This window comes from Sinocyclocheilus rhinocerous, unplaced genomic scaffold, assembly GCF_001515625.1.
Source record: "Sinocyclocheilus rhinocerous isolate Xijiao unplaced genomic scaffold, SAMN03320098_v1.1 scaffold781, whole genome shotgun sequence".
Classification (NCBI taxonomy): Eukaryota; Metazoa; Chordata; class Actinopteri; order Cypriniformes; family Cyprinidae; genus Sinocyclocheilus; species Sinocyclocheilus rhinocerous.
The window spans coordinates 44,458-64,560 of NW_015658395.1; the positions used below are offsets into that span (position 1 = coordinate 44,458).

A 20,103-nucleotide genomic window follows, 5' to 3' on the forward strand; every position below is an offset into this window, starting at 1 on the left:
GAGTGGATGAACTTTATTTTTAATGAAGTTCCAGACCGCATCAGTAAGAACTTGGTCCTTTGTTCACTTCATTTTACCACGGATTCGTTTACAAACAAAGCACAGTTCGAAACAGGATTTTCATAAAGATTGAAATTAAAAGACGATGCTGTGTCGGCTATATCGGATACGATATTAATGTCGCAACCCAAGTGTGAGTAACTGTTTTTATTACATGTTCACTTTATTACATGTGACTTTTTGTTAAACCTATGAATGAATGAATGAATGAATGAGTACCACAGTACTTTTTGAAAGAGGATGTTTAGTTTTGAAATGATTTCCAATATGTATCCAGCAATATATGCTGTTAAAAACACAACTTCAGAAAACACATGAACGATGACACACACTGACATCTGTAAGTCCTGTTCTAAGATGTACTGTATGTCCTTCTGTTTCCTTGATGAATGAGGAGCACATAGTGTAATTGGACTCAGTTATTGTTTTCCTTTCTGTCTTTCTGTTTCTTCTCACACATATACCGTTAGGCTGTTAGACTCACCCACTGTGAACACATCTAGACATGCTACCACAAATACTTATTTGTGGACACACAAATGGGGGAGGAAACTATATCTGACATGACATCAGGCTAAATGAGGATAATTGTTCTCCTATGCACTCTATCACACCTCCCATCGAGTGTCAGCGTATGGTTATGTTTCTAAGGTAACATGATGGAGCTCTAGGAGCAATGTCTCCAAGATGCTTCAAGAGACCTTTCTGCAAAACTACAGTACTGTTAAAAGTTGTAGGCACTTGTGTGAAAATGCTGTAAAATGAGGATGCTGTCAAAAATAATGTCATTAATAGATTTTATTTATCAATTAACTTATATTAACTAAATTAAATCAACATTTGGTGTGACCATCCTTTGCGTAGCAGTTTTCTCCCTAGGTGCACATAGTTTCTTAGGTAACTTTGCAGGTAGGTCTCTTGAAGCATCCTGGAGATGTTGCCACAGTTCTTCTGGATTTAGTCTGTCTCAGTTTGTTCTGTTTCTTCATGTAATCTCAGACAGACTGGATGATGATGAGATCAGATCTCTGTGTGGAGCACTGGCTGTTGTCAGAGATTGTTGCGCAAACAAAAATCTCACTGGATTATCACAATTAATGGCTAAATTGATGTTTGATAATGTAAACTGATATTTCCTACTGACACACTACAGCATAAAATAGAAATAACTGACTTAAAACCATTTTTAGCTGGTGAAAATACTAGTGTTCTAATAATTTTGGCCACCACTGTATATAAAGGTAAAAAAGAACGGCTTTGACATTTTTCTAATTACTCCTTTTGTGTTCCACAGATTTTTATTTTTTTTTTAGTCTAAAGCAAACATTCTGTGGAAGGTGTGACTAGACTTTACTAAATTTAGATGTAAGTGGGTGATTTCTGCAGCGTTTTAGATATTTTTCCCCCAGTTGCCTGCATGACACTTCTTTTCTTATGGTAGTATTGGAAGAAAATATCAGGCTGTGCAGGGGAAGTGGTATGTCAAATAGCTTGTGGCCTTCTGGTTATCATTTTTGTTGCATTCATGCTATGTCGCATCATGCCTGGACTTCAAACACCTGGTGCACAATGAAAAGAAACCCCGTTTAAGAACAGTATAGACTGAATAGCAGCTGTGAGGAAGCACAATAAGCATCAGGTGCACCACATCTCATGGCTGCTCTGTCCCCGGGCTCTTCAGTGGGAGAGAGAGAAAAGTCAATGCTTTGTGATGGACATAACCAACTGTGCTGTCTCTTGCATTATCTGCTATTGTTGCCCAGGGCGACAGGAACCTGCATAGAGGTCTTGCCCTGACACTAATTTAACTTCCTGTAATATTAGCTCTTGCAAGCTCCAGTTACACAGAACATCAGCTTCACCCTGATAGAAAGACATCTGGTCAGTCACCACTATTGTTTAGCTAATTTGTCACAGAGAGACAACCAGTCAACATTCATACACTCCCACGCAGTATGATATACATCTGTAAATGGTTACTGTGTAGCTACATACTGTACACTGTCATAGCCAGCAGTGTTGGAGAGTAAATAACTATAAGTAGCAACATGGCTAACTAAACTACATTATTCAGTTGCATGACAGCGCCTCGGTTTTTTTTTTTAAACATCACAGCTTTTCTGGTAGCAAGCAGATTTTTCTAATGAGTTGCAGTGTGTAGCATGACAGTCACTATATTGCTGTTGCTGTTCACATTGTGTTGAACAATACAAGCTGATAATCAAACATGCTTTCTTAAAAAAAAAACACTTTCTCTATATGTTGAGAATTCCAAATCATTTTAGATAATTCGTTTTAAGGATTCACGATTAATCTGATTGTCCCTGCACTTTTTTGTAGCAAAACTGTTTTCAGCATTTTAATTATGTATTTTAGATTTTTTTTTCTATAATTTTATCATGTAGTATTTAGTATATTCAGTACAAATTTTGTGAATTATTACGATCAGAATAGAGATTGCCACCTTGTTTTAATTTAAGACTGGTCGTAACTTATTTAATTTGGTTAAATAAAAATGTACATTTAGACTGATTACTCCTTGGCTAATTGCTATTTAATCAGACTAGTTCTACTGGTTCTACATCAGAACGCCGGCTCCTGAGTCATGATACTCTCGTGAATGCGCATCGAAGACTGATAAGGAAGAGAAGAAATTGTTGAATAACGTTGTTATTTTTGTTTACTTTGCACACAAAAGGTATTCTCATAGCTTCTTAAAATTACGGTTGAACCCCTGATGTCACATGGACTATTTTAACGATGTCCTTACTACCTTTCTGGGCCTTGAACGTGGTAGCTTACTGATCAGATTTCATAAAAAATATCTTAATTTGTGCTCCAAAGATGAACAAAGGTCTTACAGGTTTGGAATGACACGAGGGTGAGTGAGTAATTAATGACAGAATTTAAATTTTTGGGTGAACTATTCCTAAAATATCCCTAAAAAGTTTATGCAACTGGCCACAGGTATACACGGTATCTAGTAGTGTCAAGTGTATCTCCGCTGACCACTTGTGACCACTCAGTGTCGTGCGTGATCTGAGGTGCGCTCGTCTGAGGCATGTTTCGTCTGTATGCATGCGCCGTGACTTGCTAATGTACAGGCCAGCATACAGACAGATAACCCGGAAGGCGCTGCTCATGAAATCATGAACGCGCTTGCAGGAAGTGTCACAGAAGAGAAGAAAAAGTTGAATAAAGTTGATATTTAGTTTTCTTTGTGCACAAAAAGTGTTCTTGTCGCTTCATTAGATTCAGATTGAACCACTGATGGCAGATGGACTATTTTGACGATGTCTTTCATACTTTTCTGGGCCGTGACAGTGTTAATTACTTGGCAGTCAATGGGACAGTCACAAGCCTCCCGGTTTTCATCCAAAATATCTTAAATTGTGTTCCGAGGACGAACAAAGCTTTTACGGGTTTGGAATGACATGGCGGTAAGTGATTAATGACACAATTTTCATTTTGGGGTGGAGTAACCCTTTAATACCAGGTGTAAACAGGACCTTTGTGTTAGTAGTTTGTAGAGCAGCTGACTACTTTTAACAACATTTTTAAACTTTTAAAAAGTAGCTTGACTGTAGTTTGAATACTTTAAATCCTGAGTAGCTTGCAGTTTTGGAAGCTACAGTTTCAAAGCAGATTCTGACATCCAGATAACCCCCAAGTCTGCATATAAACCCCATCAGTGCTCATTCTGGGTTCCATCATGAAGACCAACTGGTCCAGAGGAAATTGTGTGAGGTCTTACAGTGATAGCTGAAGGCTGAGCAGCTGACTCAGCTACCCTGAGCCTCTGGCGAGAAAAAAACCCAGTTGTGGGCTGCAGCTCAGTTGGGGGCTCATCGCAGGGGAGCAGTTTTTTGATGTGATCTGATCTGAAGACATGGGGATGAACCAGATGAATCCTCTGTTACAAGTCAGACGATCTGTGTCGCAATTAGCAGAGGAGCAGGAGGAAGTGAAATGTGTCAATATAATGAGAACGAATGGGACTGTTGGGGGGAAAATAAGAGGATGAGAACAATAACACAGTTTGCAAGGAAGGAAAGTGTTTTTGTGGGCAGGGGGATGGGGAATTATATGGACGACAAAAAAAAAGACATTCTTCAAAATATCTTCTTTTAAGTTCCACAGAAGAAAGAAAATCATACAATTTAAGAACAACATCAGGGTAAGTGAATGAATACAGAATTGTCATTTTTGGGTGAACTGTCCCTTTAAATTAAAATTCTGTCATTATTTGCTCACCTGCACTTTACTCATTCCATGCACATGATGTTATTTTTAGTGATCTATTCATTCAAAATGGCCAATTATGTCAGAGTTATGCAAGAAAAACGGTATGACATTAATGCAGTGACATTACACATACGTCTTTGCAGGAACAAATATTTTTTCTGCTGCATTAAAAGAACAAAATGGAAGTCTGAGGAAAAATGAAGAGAACAATGGAGACACTCAAACCAAGGATTAGAAATATCGATGATCAGCTTCTCCAGAAGAGGCCAATTGAATTCCTGATTCAAAATTATGTTTGTGTATTGGTGTGTTTTTGTGTACCTAAGTGCATGTGTGTATTAGAAGGAAGATAGGAGGGGGTGGAGCCAAGAGAAACAGAGATGGATAGAGAGATCAAGTCGCATCATCCTTTGAAAGAGATGACCTTTAAGTACCCCACTGAGTGGTCAACTGATAGATAATGCGTTCCTTATCTTGTGTGTGTGTGGGCACAAGTGCATCTCTCCTTGGTCATTTGGTGGTGGGATTATCATCTTATGTAAGTGAAAGAAAGGGGTGAGAAAAGAAGTATAAAGCCGTCTGTTGAGGCACAACCTTCCATTGTTTTATATATTTGTCTATATTTTGGTGTATGCACTGCCTCTTTGGACAAAATGCCCCTGATAACTCCATACCTACAATCTTAAAGGGATAGTTCACTCTAAAATGAAAATAATTCTGCAATTATTTACTCACCTAAGTTGTTCCAAATCTGTATGACTTTCCCTTTCTGAGCACAAAAGACAATATTTTGAAGAATGTTGGTAACCAAACAGTTGAAAATAGCCATTGGCTTCCATAATATGGGGGGGGGGGGGAAAAAACATACAGGTTTGGAACAGCTTGAGGGCGAGTAAGGCCCCATTTACACTGTCAGTTAAATGTGACCCAATTCCGATTGTTTTGCTCATATGAGACACAGATCGGATCTGTTCTATGACAGTGTAAACAGGGAAAAAAACGCATGCATTTGGATATTTCGAGATCGGTTTCAGGCCTCATTCATAGTCTATGTGGAAATAAATCGGATATAAATCAGATATGTGCCAATGCGACTGTCATGTAAACAGGCAGATCGGATTTTCTGAGGCATTACATTCTGTACGTCATTAAAACTGCGACAATTTGGTACTTCTTCGCGGTTTAATATCGTCATATGTGACCCTTGCTGGCAAAATGAGTGTAAATTCGCACGGGCTATTTTGAGCTACAGGCAAAAAACAAAACAAAAAAAAGGTGCAAAAATGCTCCAGGTAGTAATTAAACATCTAAAATTATCTTTATTTGTACATTTTCTGAGAGGATTACCTTTTCTCGCTCGCTTCTCACTCTGACTGTCATCCGAAGTGCATGCATATAACGGCGCTTCTGACGGCGCGCAATCCCGATAAATACACACATATACTGAATTACAGTATTTCAGTATTCACGCAAACATAATCTGTTCTGTCTTAAGTGAACACTTAGGGAACTGTTGGGGGAAAACATCTGATGTGTAACATTATAGGCCTATTAGATCCGTGCATTACAGTATAGGACGTCTGTATCATTAATGTTAATCTAACAATAAAAGAAAAGAGGGAATCACTCACTGCACTTCATTGAACTGCTTTTGTAGTTTCAATAATCAATTTATTTGTAATGAACACACTAAAGTTATTTTTACATTTGATTATTTGTTTTTCGTTCATGAATGCTTTAGTTTAGATATAAAATGATAAAGGTAATGCATTATTTGTTTCTTTCTAGGCTATTTGTTCTACTGTTTTTTTGCATCTGTTCTTATTTATAATAGCAAAGATAAAATAAAAATAGCTGTATTGTGATTATTAATATAGTAATTAATAATAAGAAAAGACGGATGAATTCACTCTATCGACTTCAAACTGGTGTAGCTCAGTAATTTTTTTGTCAGATTCCAACAAATCATAAATCATTGTGAAGGTCTTTTAATGGAGAATGTCTTTTTTATTTTTTTTTTAATTGCTCATTGTGACTCGTTTTGTCAGCACAGGTCAAATTATTCTCAGGAGGAAGCACATGTTGACGCGGTAAATGACAACAACGCATGCGCGATGTTTCAGATGGTATGGCAAGTGTAAACACATGAATCAGATATGGGTCACAATTGAAAGAATGTGTAAACGGACAGCCAAAAAAATCGGATATAGGCAACAAATCAGAATTGGGCATCAAGACCTGCAGTGTAAATGAGGCCTAAATGATGACATAATTTTTATTGTTGGGTGAACTATCACTTTACATGTGCTAATAATTTTTAGATGTTTTATTTAATTCAATATTCCTGCATCCTAATAATGAAAACTGAATGATTAACAAAAATGAAACCCAGAGAATATGTATACAGTTAAACAGTAAGGACAGCAACAAGTTTAAGAAGGAACATCCTTTTGTTAAACATAGACAACACTGGAACTGCGCCCATCTCTCCTTGCCCTGAATTGAAAGAGTTATTGGTTCTGGTATTAAATGTCTAGCTATCCTATAGTGGCTGTATAGCTTGTAAGACACTATTTTTTTATTTTATGTTTTCAAAATATGTGACAGAGAGCAAATGCAGAGGCAAAAAAACAGCAATAATACGTAGCGATGCTATCAGAAAAGGACATGGCTCTGGAGAGCAGAGTTCATGAAAATAAATAATCTTGCCTCTCCCCTCCATAACCTGCTATCTCCCCACATCTGTGCTCTGTCCATGCCCTAGCCGAGGGGCAGCTCTTGAGTGTGATGACAGCTCTAAATGTACAGCTGGTGCCTTTCATCCCTGTCAGCCAATCAGATTTTATTTTACTTCAGTTCAACCCTGCATTCCCTCTGGTTATGCTGTGACCAGAAAGCCACAACTCTAACAAGATATTTTTTTTCTGATATACATAAACCTTTAGTTGCAATATCATTGCATTTTCTCGCATATCAATGATATATAGCTATACGACAGTAAGTTTAGGTTCTCGAAATTAGAGAAGACTTTTCGCTCTTTGAATCACTCCAGACAGACTGTCAATCTGTGAATTAGTGATGGAGTTGACTCTTCCTACAAGTTACATCGATACACCAGGTGGAGACAAGTGACTTTCTTATATTGAGTGAGTCATTGAAACCTTAACTTTTTTTCTCATTCGTTCAAAGCATTGATTCATTCTGGTATAAAACAAGTGAGTCATTGAATACTTCACTCGTTCGGTTTGTTCAAAAACACTTAACTAATCTTTATGAGTGAGTCACTGAATCATTCACTCTGATTTGTTAAAAAACACAGATACATTTAAGAATGAAACAACTGACTTTCTGAGTGAATCAGTGAATCATTCACTCAACCTATATGTTCAGCAGATTTGCTCGATTCAAAGAAACTGCAGATGTTGTGTCTAAAATTTAAGTTTTTCAGTATTAGCTTTTTATGTAAATATAGAACAGCCTCATCCCTCATCAGTTTCATAAGTAAAGGCCATGTTGACAGCAAGTTGTGTGTCTCTTGCAGGTTCCCTCAGATGACTGGTGCGGTGGTGGGCCATCTGACAGTGGTGGGGAGATCCCTTGCAGACGTATGCGCAGTGGCAGCTACATCAAGGCTATGGGGGACGACGACAGCGCTGACTCAGACACCAGCCCCAAAGCCTCACCCAAATCAGCCCTCATTGCCCAGAGAGAAGCCTTCCGCCGCTCTGTCAGCATGGACCAGCGCTCCTCCACCGCATCTAAGTCAGCTGTCACTTGGTTTTCAGTTTTAATTTCCAGACTCTGTTACCGTTTTTTGTTGCTATTTTGAGATTTGTATTTGCACTATTAAAAATTAGCACACTGGACTACCATGTAAAACCAATAGTACATGAAAATGGTAAGGTATATGGGTGTACCAAGGTAATTCCATTTTGTACATCATTGTACAATGGTACCGCAACTACATAAGGATTGAGTGGTATATGTTTTGCTTTATGGGACTGAGAAGTGCAATCTGGGGATTTAATGGTGTATTCCTCTTCTCAGGTACTCATGTAAACAATGTACAGACATCTACCCGAACAGTCGAACCACACCTAAAGGCCATGCTCGCTCCCGTAGCGCCACACGCTCTCTGACCAGCGCTCAGGTAAAACCATACAGTGTTCACATTACGTGTAGTTATTTTTTCCAAGTTATTTTAATTATTTATTTTTCTTTCAATAATCATGAAAACCAAAAGTATTATGAATGTTGTAATGCATTGCTAGGGTGTTCTGCTGGTTGGTTTGGCATAACTAGGAGGTGGCTTAGGAGTTCTGTTGATTGCTAAGACATCTTGCTAGTTTCTAGTGCATAACTAGGTAGTTGTTGTTTGTCCCCCTCGGTCCGTTCATGATCCGTTCACGACCGTGTTCCGGGTAGCCAATCCATGCGCGATCACATACTTTTGTTCCCCTTCGCCCGAGGGCCTGGGGCGACCACACCAGTTGAAAAAAGACGCCTAAAGACGGCCCTGTTCTAGGGTATAACTGGGAAGTTGAGTTTTGGCTTGTTGTTAAGACATAACTAGACAGTGACTTAGATGGGGTGATTGCTTGGGCATCCTGCTAGTTGCAAGGGCATGACTTGGTAGTTGCTAGAGAGTTTTACATTACATTTAGTCATTTAGCAGATGCTTTTATCCAAAGTGACTTACAAATGAGGATAATGGAAGCAACCAAAATCAACAAAAGAGCAATGATATGCAAGTGCCATAACAAGTCTCAGTTATCTTAACGCAGTACACGTAGCTTAGAGGGTCAAATAAAGATGGAAGAGATGCGTTTTTAGCCGATTCTTGAAGATGGCTAAGGACTCAGCTGCTTGGATTGAGGTGGGCAGGTCATTCCACCAGGAGGGAACTTTTAATTTTAAAGTCTGTAAAAGTGATTTTGTGCCTCTTTTGGATGGTTTTGGCTGATGGGCATAACTAGGCAGTGGCTTAAGTGTTCTAGTCATTGCTAGGGCATCCTTCTAGTTGCTATGACATAACTAGGTGATTACTATGGAGTTCTGGGTAGTTGGCAATGCATGACTAGGTGGTTGTTAGAGTGTTCTAGATAAATGCTTATTGGCTCAATGTCAACAGAGCACTCCCCCTCATATTCTGGTCACTAGATATGTCACTAGGTATAACCCTGATTAGTAATAATGTGCAGTCACGTTCAGCTTTTACATATCATTTATCAACTGAACAGTTGCATAAACAGTCCTGGTTATTTGCTGAAACATCTGAACCTCAGCCTTCATTGAAATCTTGTCTTTGTATGTTTTAGTTGAGTGACACTCTGAACCTGTTTGGACAAATGGAATCACAGGCTGTCGAGGCACTGGACCTACCCGGATGCTTCCGCACTCGCAGTCACAGCTACGTACGGGCTATCCAAGCCGGCTGCTCCCAGGACGATGACTGCCTGTCTGTCTTTTCCATGTCGGGCCCACAGGGGTGCGTGAAGGGCGAAGCAGGTGAGTCATCAGCATGTGTTTATGTATGTGTGGGTATGCCTAGTCTCCATGCTGTCACAGGGATTAGATTAGTGACTTAATGAGTTTTTGGATCAGTCTCATAGGAATTGCTGGAGAAACACGCTTCAGCCAAGGGATTTAGATCAAAACTGTTTTCCTTCTATCTCTAGGCTCTCAGTATATCAAGACTGTAACAAATGTTACATCGTAAACACTTTTAAATGCTCAAATTCCCATGAGACGTCTGTCTCCTTGACTGTCCCTTGGGTTGTAGTCAAGATTATGGTCGTAGTGTTAATCTTGTCAGTGAATTGTAATGAATGAACTGTAATGAATGAATATGACAAAATCCAAAAGACAGGGCAAAAGCCAAACAACAAAAAGTCTCTGTAAAAATATACACTGTATGGTCACGATTGCAATCGCAATTTATTCTCTCTCTCACTAACATGTGGATGACTTTGTCTTTTTCCCCACTGTCCTTTATTCTCTCGTTTAGAGTAGAGAATCTCACAGGAGATTTATTAAAGCCCTTGTGAAGTGTCAAAAGCATCCATCTGCAGTTTTCCAAGGCAACACTCGTGATACACACCGGAGTGTGAGTGTTTTTAAGAGAGAGGGATGAGGAGAGGACAAGAGAGATGGAAGGAGGGCTTAGGCATGCTTTTTTTTAAAACTCCTTTAATCTCGGAGTGTGTCCCTCTGAATTTCATGTCTCCGTTCTCAAGAGCTACTGAATGGGTCCCTGTGGATGTTACTTAAGCCATGAGGATGTGTCTAAAGCTTTTGAATGATAATACTCGAATGGGGATTTTAAGCTATAATGTATACAGTAGATGTATATTTATCTGTTTCTGTCTTCTCGATACAGAGAATACATTTGCATATATCTGTATGCGTTCTCACAATTCTGTCTTTGTTGTAAATTTTAGTTATCTATCTATCTATCTATCTATCTATCTCAGAAGCAGTATGGTTGCTCTGTATAAGATAATATCTGCAATACCATTTTTTTTTTTTTTACAATCGCTAAAACACATTTCTCTACACTCGGGTCACTTTTCAAAACTCTTCATCCAGTTGTCCTTAAACAGTTTCAGCTTGTCAGTTAATTTCACATCCAAAATGCACTGAAACTACCAAAACACAGTCATTCTTCCATAACCTTAAAACAAGTTGTGACAACACTTTGTCACTTTTAAAACAATTAATGACCCTAAAACCCTAACAACAGTTAGCATTGGCTACTAATAATAATAATGAGGTCACACACAATGAGGACTTTTAAATTACTTTTAAAAAGCCTACGGTCGTCACTAACATTGTATTTTTTTTTCTCTTGCATTATGGCCAAAAGAAAAACAAAAAGGGGGGAGGATGAAATTACAAACAAGGCGTCCCTATAAAGGTGCCACATCCTTGTCTTGGTTGTATTTTTTAATTGTACTGAAAACATTAAGTGTTCGTGTTGGTTTGTGTGTCCATATTTTTTCTTACCTACCAAAATATGCCTAGTACTTGAAGCCTCTAGCAGGTTTTGTACTGTAAGTTCTTGCAACCTTTCCTCTGTTCTCCTTTCTAATGATTTTCCTTCTTCATTTCCTTCTTCAGCAGAAAGTTAACTCAAAGGAAGAGTATGTTTTATTCCTTCTGTGGCGACTGTTTTGAATGAACAGCCCTTCATCTTTCAAATGAATGATATATTTAAATAGCAGTCTTAATAAAACCTTTATGTCTTTGTCGGTCTAGTGTTCCCATACAGGAAAGGACCCCCTCCTCTTCCACCTCGCATGTCCAAGCCAATGATCTCTGTGACTGCTCAGAGCAGCACTGAGTCCACTCAGGACGCTTACTTCCAGAGTACAGGACAGCCCGCACTGGTCCGGCCCAGACAGCACAGCAACTCAGTGGACCTGACGGAGAGCAGTGGGGGCCGAAGCTCCAGAGGTGGGCACTATCTTGGCGGGGGCACTGCGCGTGTCAGACAGAGCAGCAACTCCGCGGAGAGTCTGAATATCAGGGCCCTTCAGAGCATCGCCTACCCTAGTGGACCTGGTCCAATGAAACCGAAACACAGCAGCTCAGCTGATGACCTTCTGGAGGGGCCCAGGGGATCTAGGGACCGAGCTGGAGGCAGCCTGGGAAAATCAGCCTCTCTGCCCCAGAACAGTATGTCCCTAGCTAAAGTTCTGACTGGAGGAGAGGAGTTCAAACAGGAAGGACGAGGGAGGAAGTGGAGACCCTCTATTGCAGTGCAGGTATAAGAGGGGATAATCCCGTGAGAGATTCAGCCCGAATGATGTCTCTCTCTTGTGAAACATTTTGTTAAATGTCTCTCTTTGTGTTTTCCAGGTGGACAGCTCAGAGACGTTGTCTGACTCAGACCCAGAAGGCAAAGCGCTGAGAGAGGTGCACTCCATAGGGGTTCAGGTGGAGGATGACAAGAGGTAGATCTAGCTTGTTTCATTTTTCATCTCTATATCCTATAACATTTTTTTAAATGGAATAAAACGGCACAGTTTTATAACCGGTGTTGATATATTTCCTAATAAGCTGTGGAGTATTGAAGGGCTCCTCGTTTAATCTAAACTGCCAGTAGATTTTCATGTACATAATAGCCATGAATCATGAGTTGCTACTTGCTATTGCTGGTTGGTGGCAGTTTGTATTAGTGGGAGGGACATTCTCATACTAGAGAGCATTTACTTAATTATTATAATTTTTTTTTTTAATGTTTTAATATTCCTGAGTTCAATGCAAGTCATCAGAATTTATTAGAGTAAATTTTAGCTGTGTATAATAAATGTTAGATTTTGTTGTTTTAAATACGGGTTGGGAGCTAAAAACTGTTTCAAATTATGTTCTTTTTGAGTAAATCAAACAGACACAACTAATCAGGGGTGCGTTTCCCAAAAGCATCGTTAGCCAACTATGGTCGCAAGTTCCGTCGTTACCAACATAGTTCAACAATTCTGTGTTTCCCGAAACCATAGTTCGAACGAACATTCGCAAACTTGCATGGTAGGAACTACAGCTCTCGACCTGTGGTTAGAAGCATAGTTTCTTGTTAGTAAGACATATGGACTTAAATAAATTATGCTTTTGGGCACAATAAGCAAGCTAACATGCAGTACAATCTATATCTTCCATTCTACTTAAATATATATACACATTTTAATCGATATATTTGAGCGCATCCTCAGTAAGCGCCGTTTTGAAGAGTGCGCATGTGTATAAATGCCTAAGGGAACCCCGGAGTATGACATAAGAGGGAACCAGCGATTAATCAAACATCAAATAAAGCAAAATGACAGGGAACAAAATATAGTAAATTAGTAATCAGGTGCCATGTTCAATACAGCTGCATCTCAGAAATCTCTAATCAATTAATTAGAAGAAGTTATTACTCCACCACATGCGCATGACGCCATTAACAACGGCCCTAATGCCGAGTTCACACTGCACGATTTTCAAAGACATCGCATCACTGTTGGTTTCACACTGAACGACTATCTGGGGTAGCATTCAGTTGTTGCTGTGTTCACACTGCACGATGGAACGACGACAGGAGGTTACACACTGCATGACTTTACAATAGGAAGAATCGCCGACAGCTCTGTCTGGTGCAGGGTTGCCAGGTTTTCGCTACAAAACCCGCCCAATTACTACTCAAAACTAGCCTGAAAATAGCCCAATTGCTTTCGAGGGGGTCTCCCAGTAAAAATCGCGTTCGGGGGGTAAAATACAAATTTTTTTGGCAGGGTTCTCCTGGTACAATTCACATTCCGGGGCCTAAATATCACGTCATCGGGGTCGCTTCAACCTGCTGACATAAAAAGCAGCCGGCGGCAATCGCGGATTTGGCAACACTGGTCCGCAAACTACGTTTCATATAACTCCTCCCCGAACTTCCCCCTGCCCTGTATCTTGGTCTCTCATTGGCTGTAGGTCGTCGCCAATGTGTTTTTCAGTCAGAACTCATTTCACACAGCGTGATTGTGAATCGCCGACTTGTTGAATTAATGTGGTTCAAACAACGGAGATGCGACCGTGTTTGGGAAACAGTCGTGACTGGCTAGTTAGTTTCCACAACAATGCATCATACAATGGTGGTTTATCAGTGAGTTACGTCGTTGTACGGGAAACGCACCCCAGTGCAGTTACTCACTGGTTGATTATATGACAATGCGTAGTTAAAGATACACATAATGGGTTTTGTCAGTAGTATTTTATAAATAATAATACAATGCATTAACCATTACACTATTGTATAGTATTAAATTAAGTCCAGTTAATTGATTGCAACTTTTTTATTGAAGCTCTCATCATTTGGTGAAGTTATTGTATTTCTTAATTGAATTGAATTTATTAAAAGTACTAAAAGAATCCTTAAGTTCTTCACAATTCATATCCTATATATATTAAAATGTGTTCAATTTTGTCAAGATCTTTGGTAAAGAAACGTGTTAAAGAATGTACATGTTGTTGGGACTATGCAGTTTAAGGTAATATTAATACATTTAAGTGTTTGATTTTAAGGACATCTTTGTTTTGTACAATTACAAAACTTGCACACTACTTGATGTCCAATGTAAAGTCTAAGCAGTTGAGAGCCAGTGCACAAACTTAGATTAATTCAATCTAACAGATATGGACTATAAGCAACAGACATGGACTAAAAGCTTTCATGGGCTCTTTCATTATCTCTCTGATATTTGCATTTGTTCTCCTGATGTCAGGGGTGGTTGGTTTATTTCTGAGGTGGGGTGGAGTGTGAATGTGTCAGTGTTAGATGAGCAAGAGGTGCAGGTGCAAGGTTCACACTCACGCAAGCAAGTGCACACACAGTGGGTGTACGTGCTAGGAACACAGAGTGAGGTGAGAGGGTATAATTAAGCAGCCATTACGCAATACGCCAAAACCTGTGAAATGATGTCACTCATCCACGAATGAGCTTAATATGCTTTGTGTCTTGTGATCATTAATTACCCTTGTCAGCCTCTTTTTTGATTTAGCAGAATCACTGTTAGTTTTGAGTCTTTTGGGTCATATTTTATGTATTTTTGGTATTGAGACATTAAAAGTTTCAGTACAAGTTAAAGGAACAGTTCACCTAAAAATTAAAATTTGCTTTAAATGTACTCACCCTCAGGCCATTCAAGATGTAGATGAGTTTGTTTCTTCATCAGAACAGATTTGGAAAAATGTAGCATTTTATTAGTGGATCCTCTGCAGTTGCTAAAAAATATTATTAGTGGATCCTCAACAGTTTATATAAAAAAATCATAATAATCCACATGTACACAACACAACTCCATCAATTAATGTGTTGTGAAGTGAAAAGTTCTGTGTTTTAAGAAAAAAAAATCCATTATTAAGGTGTTTTAACTTTAAAGCATCACTTCTGGCCAAAATACCAGTTCAAAATCATACACAAGAGGACTTGTATTTTAGCCATAAGCAGAGGTTTGAAGTAAAAAAGCGTCATTATTGCATTTTACAAACACGCAGCTTTTCACTTCACAAGACATTACTTCTGGACTTGTGGACAGCCATTCATTGCAGAGGATCCACTGGTGAGCAAGTGATGAAATGCTAAATCTCTGAAATTTTGTTCCGATGAAGAAACAAACTTGTCTTCATCTTGGATGGCCTGAGGGTAGGTAAATTTTAAGCAATTTTTTGGGTGAATCATTCCTTTAACCTCAAGCAACAACATTTGTGGAATAATGTTGATTACCATTAAAAAAAAAAATCCATGTGTCCCTCATTTTCTTACAGTTGTGGCACTCACAGTGGAAGTAGATGCAATCTGTAAATGTAGTACTATAGATTGTGCAACCTGCCTGTGTTTGAGACAATATCTTGAGGAAATCAACACAAATGAACAACTGCACACAGAAGAAACATACTGCGGTGTAGTTTTTATATTCATAACATATAGCCTAGTTAAGCAACATGTCACGACCAAGAGAGTGCAGTTTTCCCTGATAACCGTGTAAATTTGACATTGATTTTATACAAGAGTTCAAACTAGAGGTCTGCATTCCCGCGGCTCTCCCGCGGGAACTGACCGGATTTTTTGCGCCGCGGGATTAAATTCCCGAATAAAATGCGGTAGCGGTCGGTAACTCTGGTGTAATTTGAACGGAAGCGGGCGGGAATATCCCGTTCCCGACGTCCATTTAGAACAGCATATCTGCGCTTTATTCTTATTGACCACCGGTACAGCTTGCGCTCAGGACTGTTATGCACACGCTGCACGCATGCTTTAAACGCCACGCATTTTATTTGCGTGGTCTGTGCGCAGCATGTGCATAACGATGCTCAGAGCAGGCTGTAGGCTACCTGCGGTAAATATATGGCCCTCAGACAGAACAGGCAGGTTGTCGATGAGTGACAGAGCAGAATAAGGATGGAGCAAAGTGTGGATGCGCTGTCCTTGTAAGACGTTCAACTCGGTTTTGATTTGGTTAATGAAAATAGTTCCAAACAAAGATCACAGCAGAACAGTCTCTGAGCAACACACAGCGGTGTTTCGAGCTCTTTTCTAAAATTCACGATGGGTTCAGTTGCGCTTGAACTGAGGCGCTAAAGCAGGGGTGCCCATACTCGGTCCTGGAGGGCCGATGTCCTGCAGAGTTTAGCTCCAACTTGCCTCAACACACCTGCCAGGAAGTTTCTAGTATGCCTAGAAAGAGCTTGACTAGCTGGTTCAGGTGTGTCTAATTGGGGTTGGAGCTAAACTCTGCAGGACACCAGCCCTCCAGGAACGAGTTTGGGCACCCCTGCACTAAAGCAATCATAAATGCCGCATTAAAAAGCGCCAAAACCGTATTTATTGTTTGCATTTCGTTATGAATTTGGCATAATTTTAAAGCTGACATTTTGTTTATTAAAAGGTTACTGGAGGGCAAGTGAGCTAAAAAATAATATAAAGTTCACGCTTTAACACAGCATATAGATATTGATAACAAGAAGCAATGAACGAGAATTGTTAACGATATTGCCAATGGCTCCTTACTTGATTTTTTTTGTTTTTGTCTGGAGCCCTGCTGCTGCTACGCGAATATGACGTATCACAACACTACAGAGACCAAGGCATGTCCTGAGAGTCACAGAATATAAATTAACATGCTGTCTGTCTGAAAGAAATAAAAATAAAAGAAATAAAAGCGAACTACCTGTACCATACTGCAAGCATCATATTTTTTCCATTGCATCGCATTGTGTTGAATCAAATTGAAATCGGATCGCACTGCATCGTAATAGGGGTGAATCATATCACATTGCATTGGTAGCTGCTTCATATGTATGTTTAATGTATTGTTTGGTTGTCTATGCATCAAGATGTGTATCGCATCGGCCTCAGTTATGGAGATGCACATCCCTACTATACATCAATATTTCGTTCTACCACTACATTTAAGTCTAAATTGACCTATTGTTGTTTGTTCCAGACGAGCCCGTTTTAAACGCTCCAACAGTGTGACAGCAAGTGTCCAGGCTGATCTTGAGACGGAGGGTTTTGGTGGGCTGACAGTCCCCACACAAGACAAGGGCCTGCAGTTTGGCTGCTCATTCCAGCGCCACTCGTCTGAACCAGAATCAGCTGGTCAGTTTGCAGAGTATCGCACAGTGCACACACAGGGCCAGTGGGCCTACCGTGAGGATTACCATAGTGGTTACACCAACGAGCCTGGCCCTCCAGAACTCAGGGCCCTGCACCGCTCCCACTCCCCTCTGCCCCTGGCCCCTGAGCGTGGAGTGGGAGGCTGGAGCGAGGGCCCGAGGAGCCTCCCTGATTCGGGCCGAGCCTCACCCTGTTTACGAGATGGAGAGTTCTTCCTCCGGCTCCTGCAGACAGAAGTGGAGAGGATGGAGGGATGGTGCCAGAACATGGAAAGAGAGGCAGAGACGAATGAACTGCCAGAAGAGAGTGAGTGAGGAATAGTTGTGGTAAACACAATGTGGCTGTAAAAGTGGACAAGTGAGAACATGAGCTTATCTGTTTAGCGTGATGACATACCCTGTTGAAAAAAAAACAGCATATGCTGGTTAGATATGTTTTGAAGAATGGAAGCTGGTATGGGCTGGTTTAAAATGGTCCTGAGCTGGTTTAAGCTGGTCATGTGCTGGTCCTAAGCAACTAGCTCCTGCTCAGGACCAGCTCATAACCAGCTCAAACCAGCTGACATGCTTCAAAACATACCTAACCAGCATATGCAGTTTTTTTCACTAGTGTAATCCCATTTAGCCACTTAGCAACTGCCCTTTTTCAAGTAAAAATAACAACATTACATCACTACTAAATAACATTATGTATTTTATGTCATAGAATAAAATGTACAATATCTTAGGCTTGGGTTTACCACAGACCTTATTTCAGGCATTTAACCCCATTAAGCCCATTCAAAAAAGAAAACTTAAGCCCATTCAAAAAAAAACTTCGGGAAAATGGGACTGGAAGTGCTTAAATGCTAACTCGTTTCCAGGTTTTGGCCTACAGAATATGCCATCCCTGCAGCGCTCTATAATATCCCCCCTCTTCTCATAGGATCCTTCATCATACCCTCAGCCCAGCACTCAGGATCTGGCCAGTTATTGGGACCTCCTCCAGCTAGCCATCGAGGACATCAGGGTGAAGTTTCAGGACCTCCAGCGGCTGAAGGACTCGGGCTGGAGATTACCTCCTGAGAAGAAGGTGAGAGTGGAGTTTCGCTCTGCTCAAGTCACTCCACAGCTTCACTCCAGTGCCAAAGCAGCAGCAGGCAGGAGAACCGCCCATGTGCTAGGCCCCAGCAGCTCTTTTCCAACACACAAACACCTCAGCAAGAAAAGGAACTAAACTACAGAAAAAAAGACATGCATGTTCTGGAATAACATCTGCTTTACTGCCTAACAGCTGTTTATTTGCTTTGAGATATTAAAGCCTAACAAATCTGTAACTAATTTCTCTGTTTTCTTTCTTTCTTACTGTCTGCTGCTTCCTCAATGTCATGTCTCATCCTAAATACGCTAATCCAAATCATTCTTATGTTGCAACTTCATGGTGCTGTCCCTTCTCCGTACATATCCTGGTCTTCATCCTCTCTGGCATATCCTCTGCTTGTACGTGTGCGTTTTCGGTGTCTTTCACTGCGTTCCCGTCCATCCCTGCATTGGTCATCCATGCTGTCACGCCACTCCCCTGCTCTTCCTCTCAGGAGGACAAGAAGGTTCCACCTCCATTACCAAAGAAGCCAGTCGGTGGCGTGACGGGCAGCCTGCGTGCCGACAGTGCGACCGAGGCCGGAGGCATGCTAGTGGTCTCGCGAGGACGTAGCGTTCCCGAACGGGAGAAATCGCTGGACGTGAGTGACCGGCAAAAGCTGGACACACGGCGCAGGCTGCTCCAGACCAAACGCTCAGCCTCTTTCCGTCAGAATTCTGCCACGGAGAGCGCTGACAGCATCGAGATCTACATCACAGAGGCTCAGACGAGACTCTGAGTCGCTCGGACCCCCTTAAACAACCACTACGGCTCTTCTCTGGCCCTCTGCACAGACGTCCATGTTACAAAGCAGCCAGAGAGCGAGTGTAATTACTCACTTTAGTGTGATGGAGAACTTGAGATGGCTTACTAGTATGCTGCTGGTGTTTAGATGTGAGCTTACACATTTTATTTTCATTTTTTGTTGAGCAAGTGTTATTATTCTCAGAAAAAAGGGCTCAACCAGCACAACAAAGTGTTCCAAGATTGAGACTTTTGTAAGTCCACAAAACATATAAAAATGTTAGGACTGTTTTAATGAACCACGCCAACACATACGGGTGCAATATCATATATTAATAGGATCTTATCTTGTTATTTTAAATAATAGACCTTGTTTTGATATAATCTTGGCTGTGTATGTGTTTCTTAATTGATCCCACAGTGTGACGGATGTAGCCCCTTTCACTGTGACACAAGTGCACTCTTGTGGCCAGAGTAGAGCAATGCACCCTGATGTAAATTTGGGCCTGAAACTGAATGTCTTGGCAGTGGCAGTAATAAAACTGAAAGCAACTTTTGCAGTATAGATAAATGCCTTTTTGAAGCCAGTTATCAAATTACCACAGGGATCACTTTGCAATTGCAGTCAAGCTTCTCATCAGCCCAGTGTGAAGACACGTGTCTTAAAAATCGTAATCTTAAAAAAGATGAGAAAAAAAACACAACAGAAACATTCAAGCTCTGAGGCAACAGCCACGTTTCCTGAAATAGGACGGTCTATATCATAAGACTCTTCAGAAACAGGGGTGCAGAAG

The 20,103-nt window shown here is 40.5% G+C and overlaps 1 protein-coding gene across 1 annotated transcript in view; it reads left to right on the top strand.

Annotated features, from left to right (window-relative positions):
• The window catches only part of LOC107722119 (disks large-associated protein 3-like), a 23,897-nt gene extending 4,089 nt beyond the window's left edge, over positions 1–19,808 (top strand). The window contains exons 2-10 of the mRNA XM_016530344.1: positions 7,847–8,067; positions 8,353–8,455; positions 9,624–9,813; positions 11,563–12,071; positions 12,166–12,260; positions 17,274–17,752; positions 17,889–17,899; positions 18,371–18,517; positions 19,020–19,808. Of these exons, the coding sequence (XP_016385830.1) occupies positions 7,847–8,067; positions 8,353–8,455; positions 9,624–9,813; positions 11,563–12,071; positions 12,166–12,260; positions 17,274–17,752; positions 17,889–17,899; positions 18,371–18,517; positions 19,020–19,304 (2,040 nt within the window). The 3' untranslated portion in view covers positions 19,305–19,808. The remainder of the gene's footprint in view (positions 1–7,846; positions 8,068–8,352; positions 8,456–9,623; positions 9,814–11,562; positions 12,072–12,165; positions 12,261–17,273; positions 17,753–17,888; positions 17,900–18,370; positions 18,518–19,019) is intronic.
• Positions 19,809–20,103: the final 295 nt, after the last annotated feature.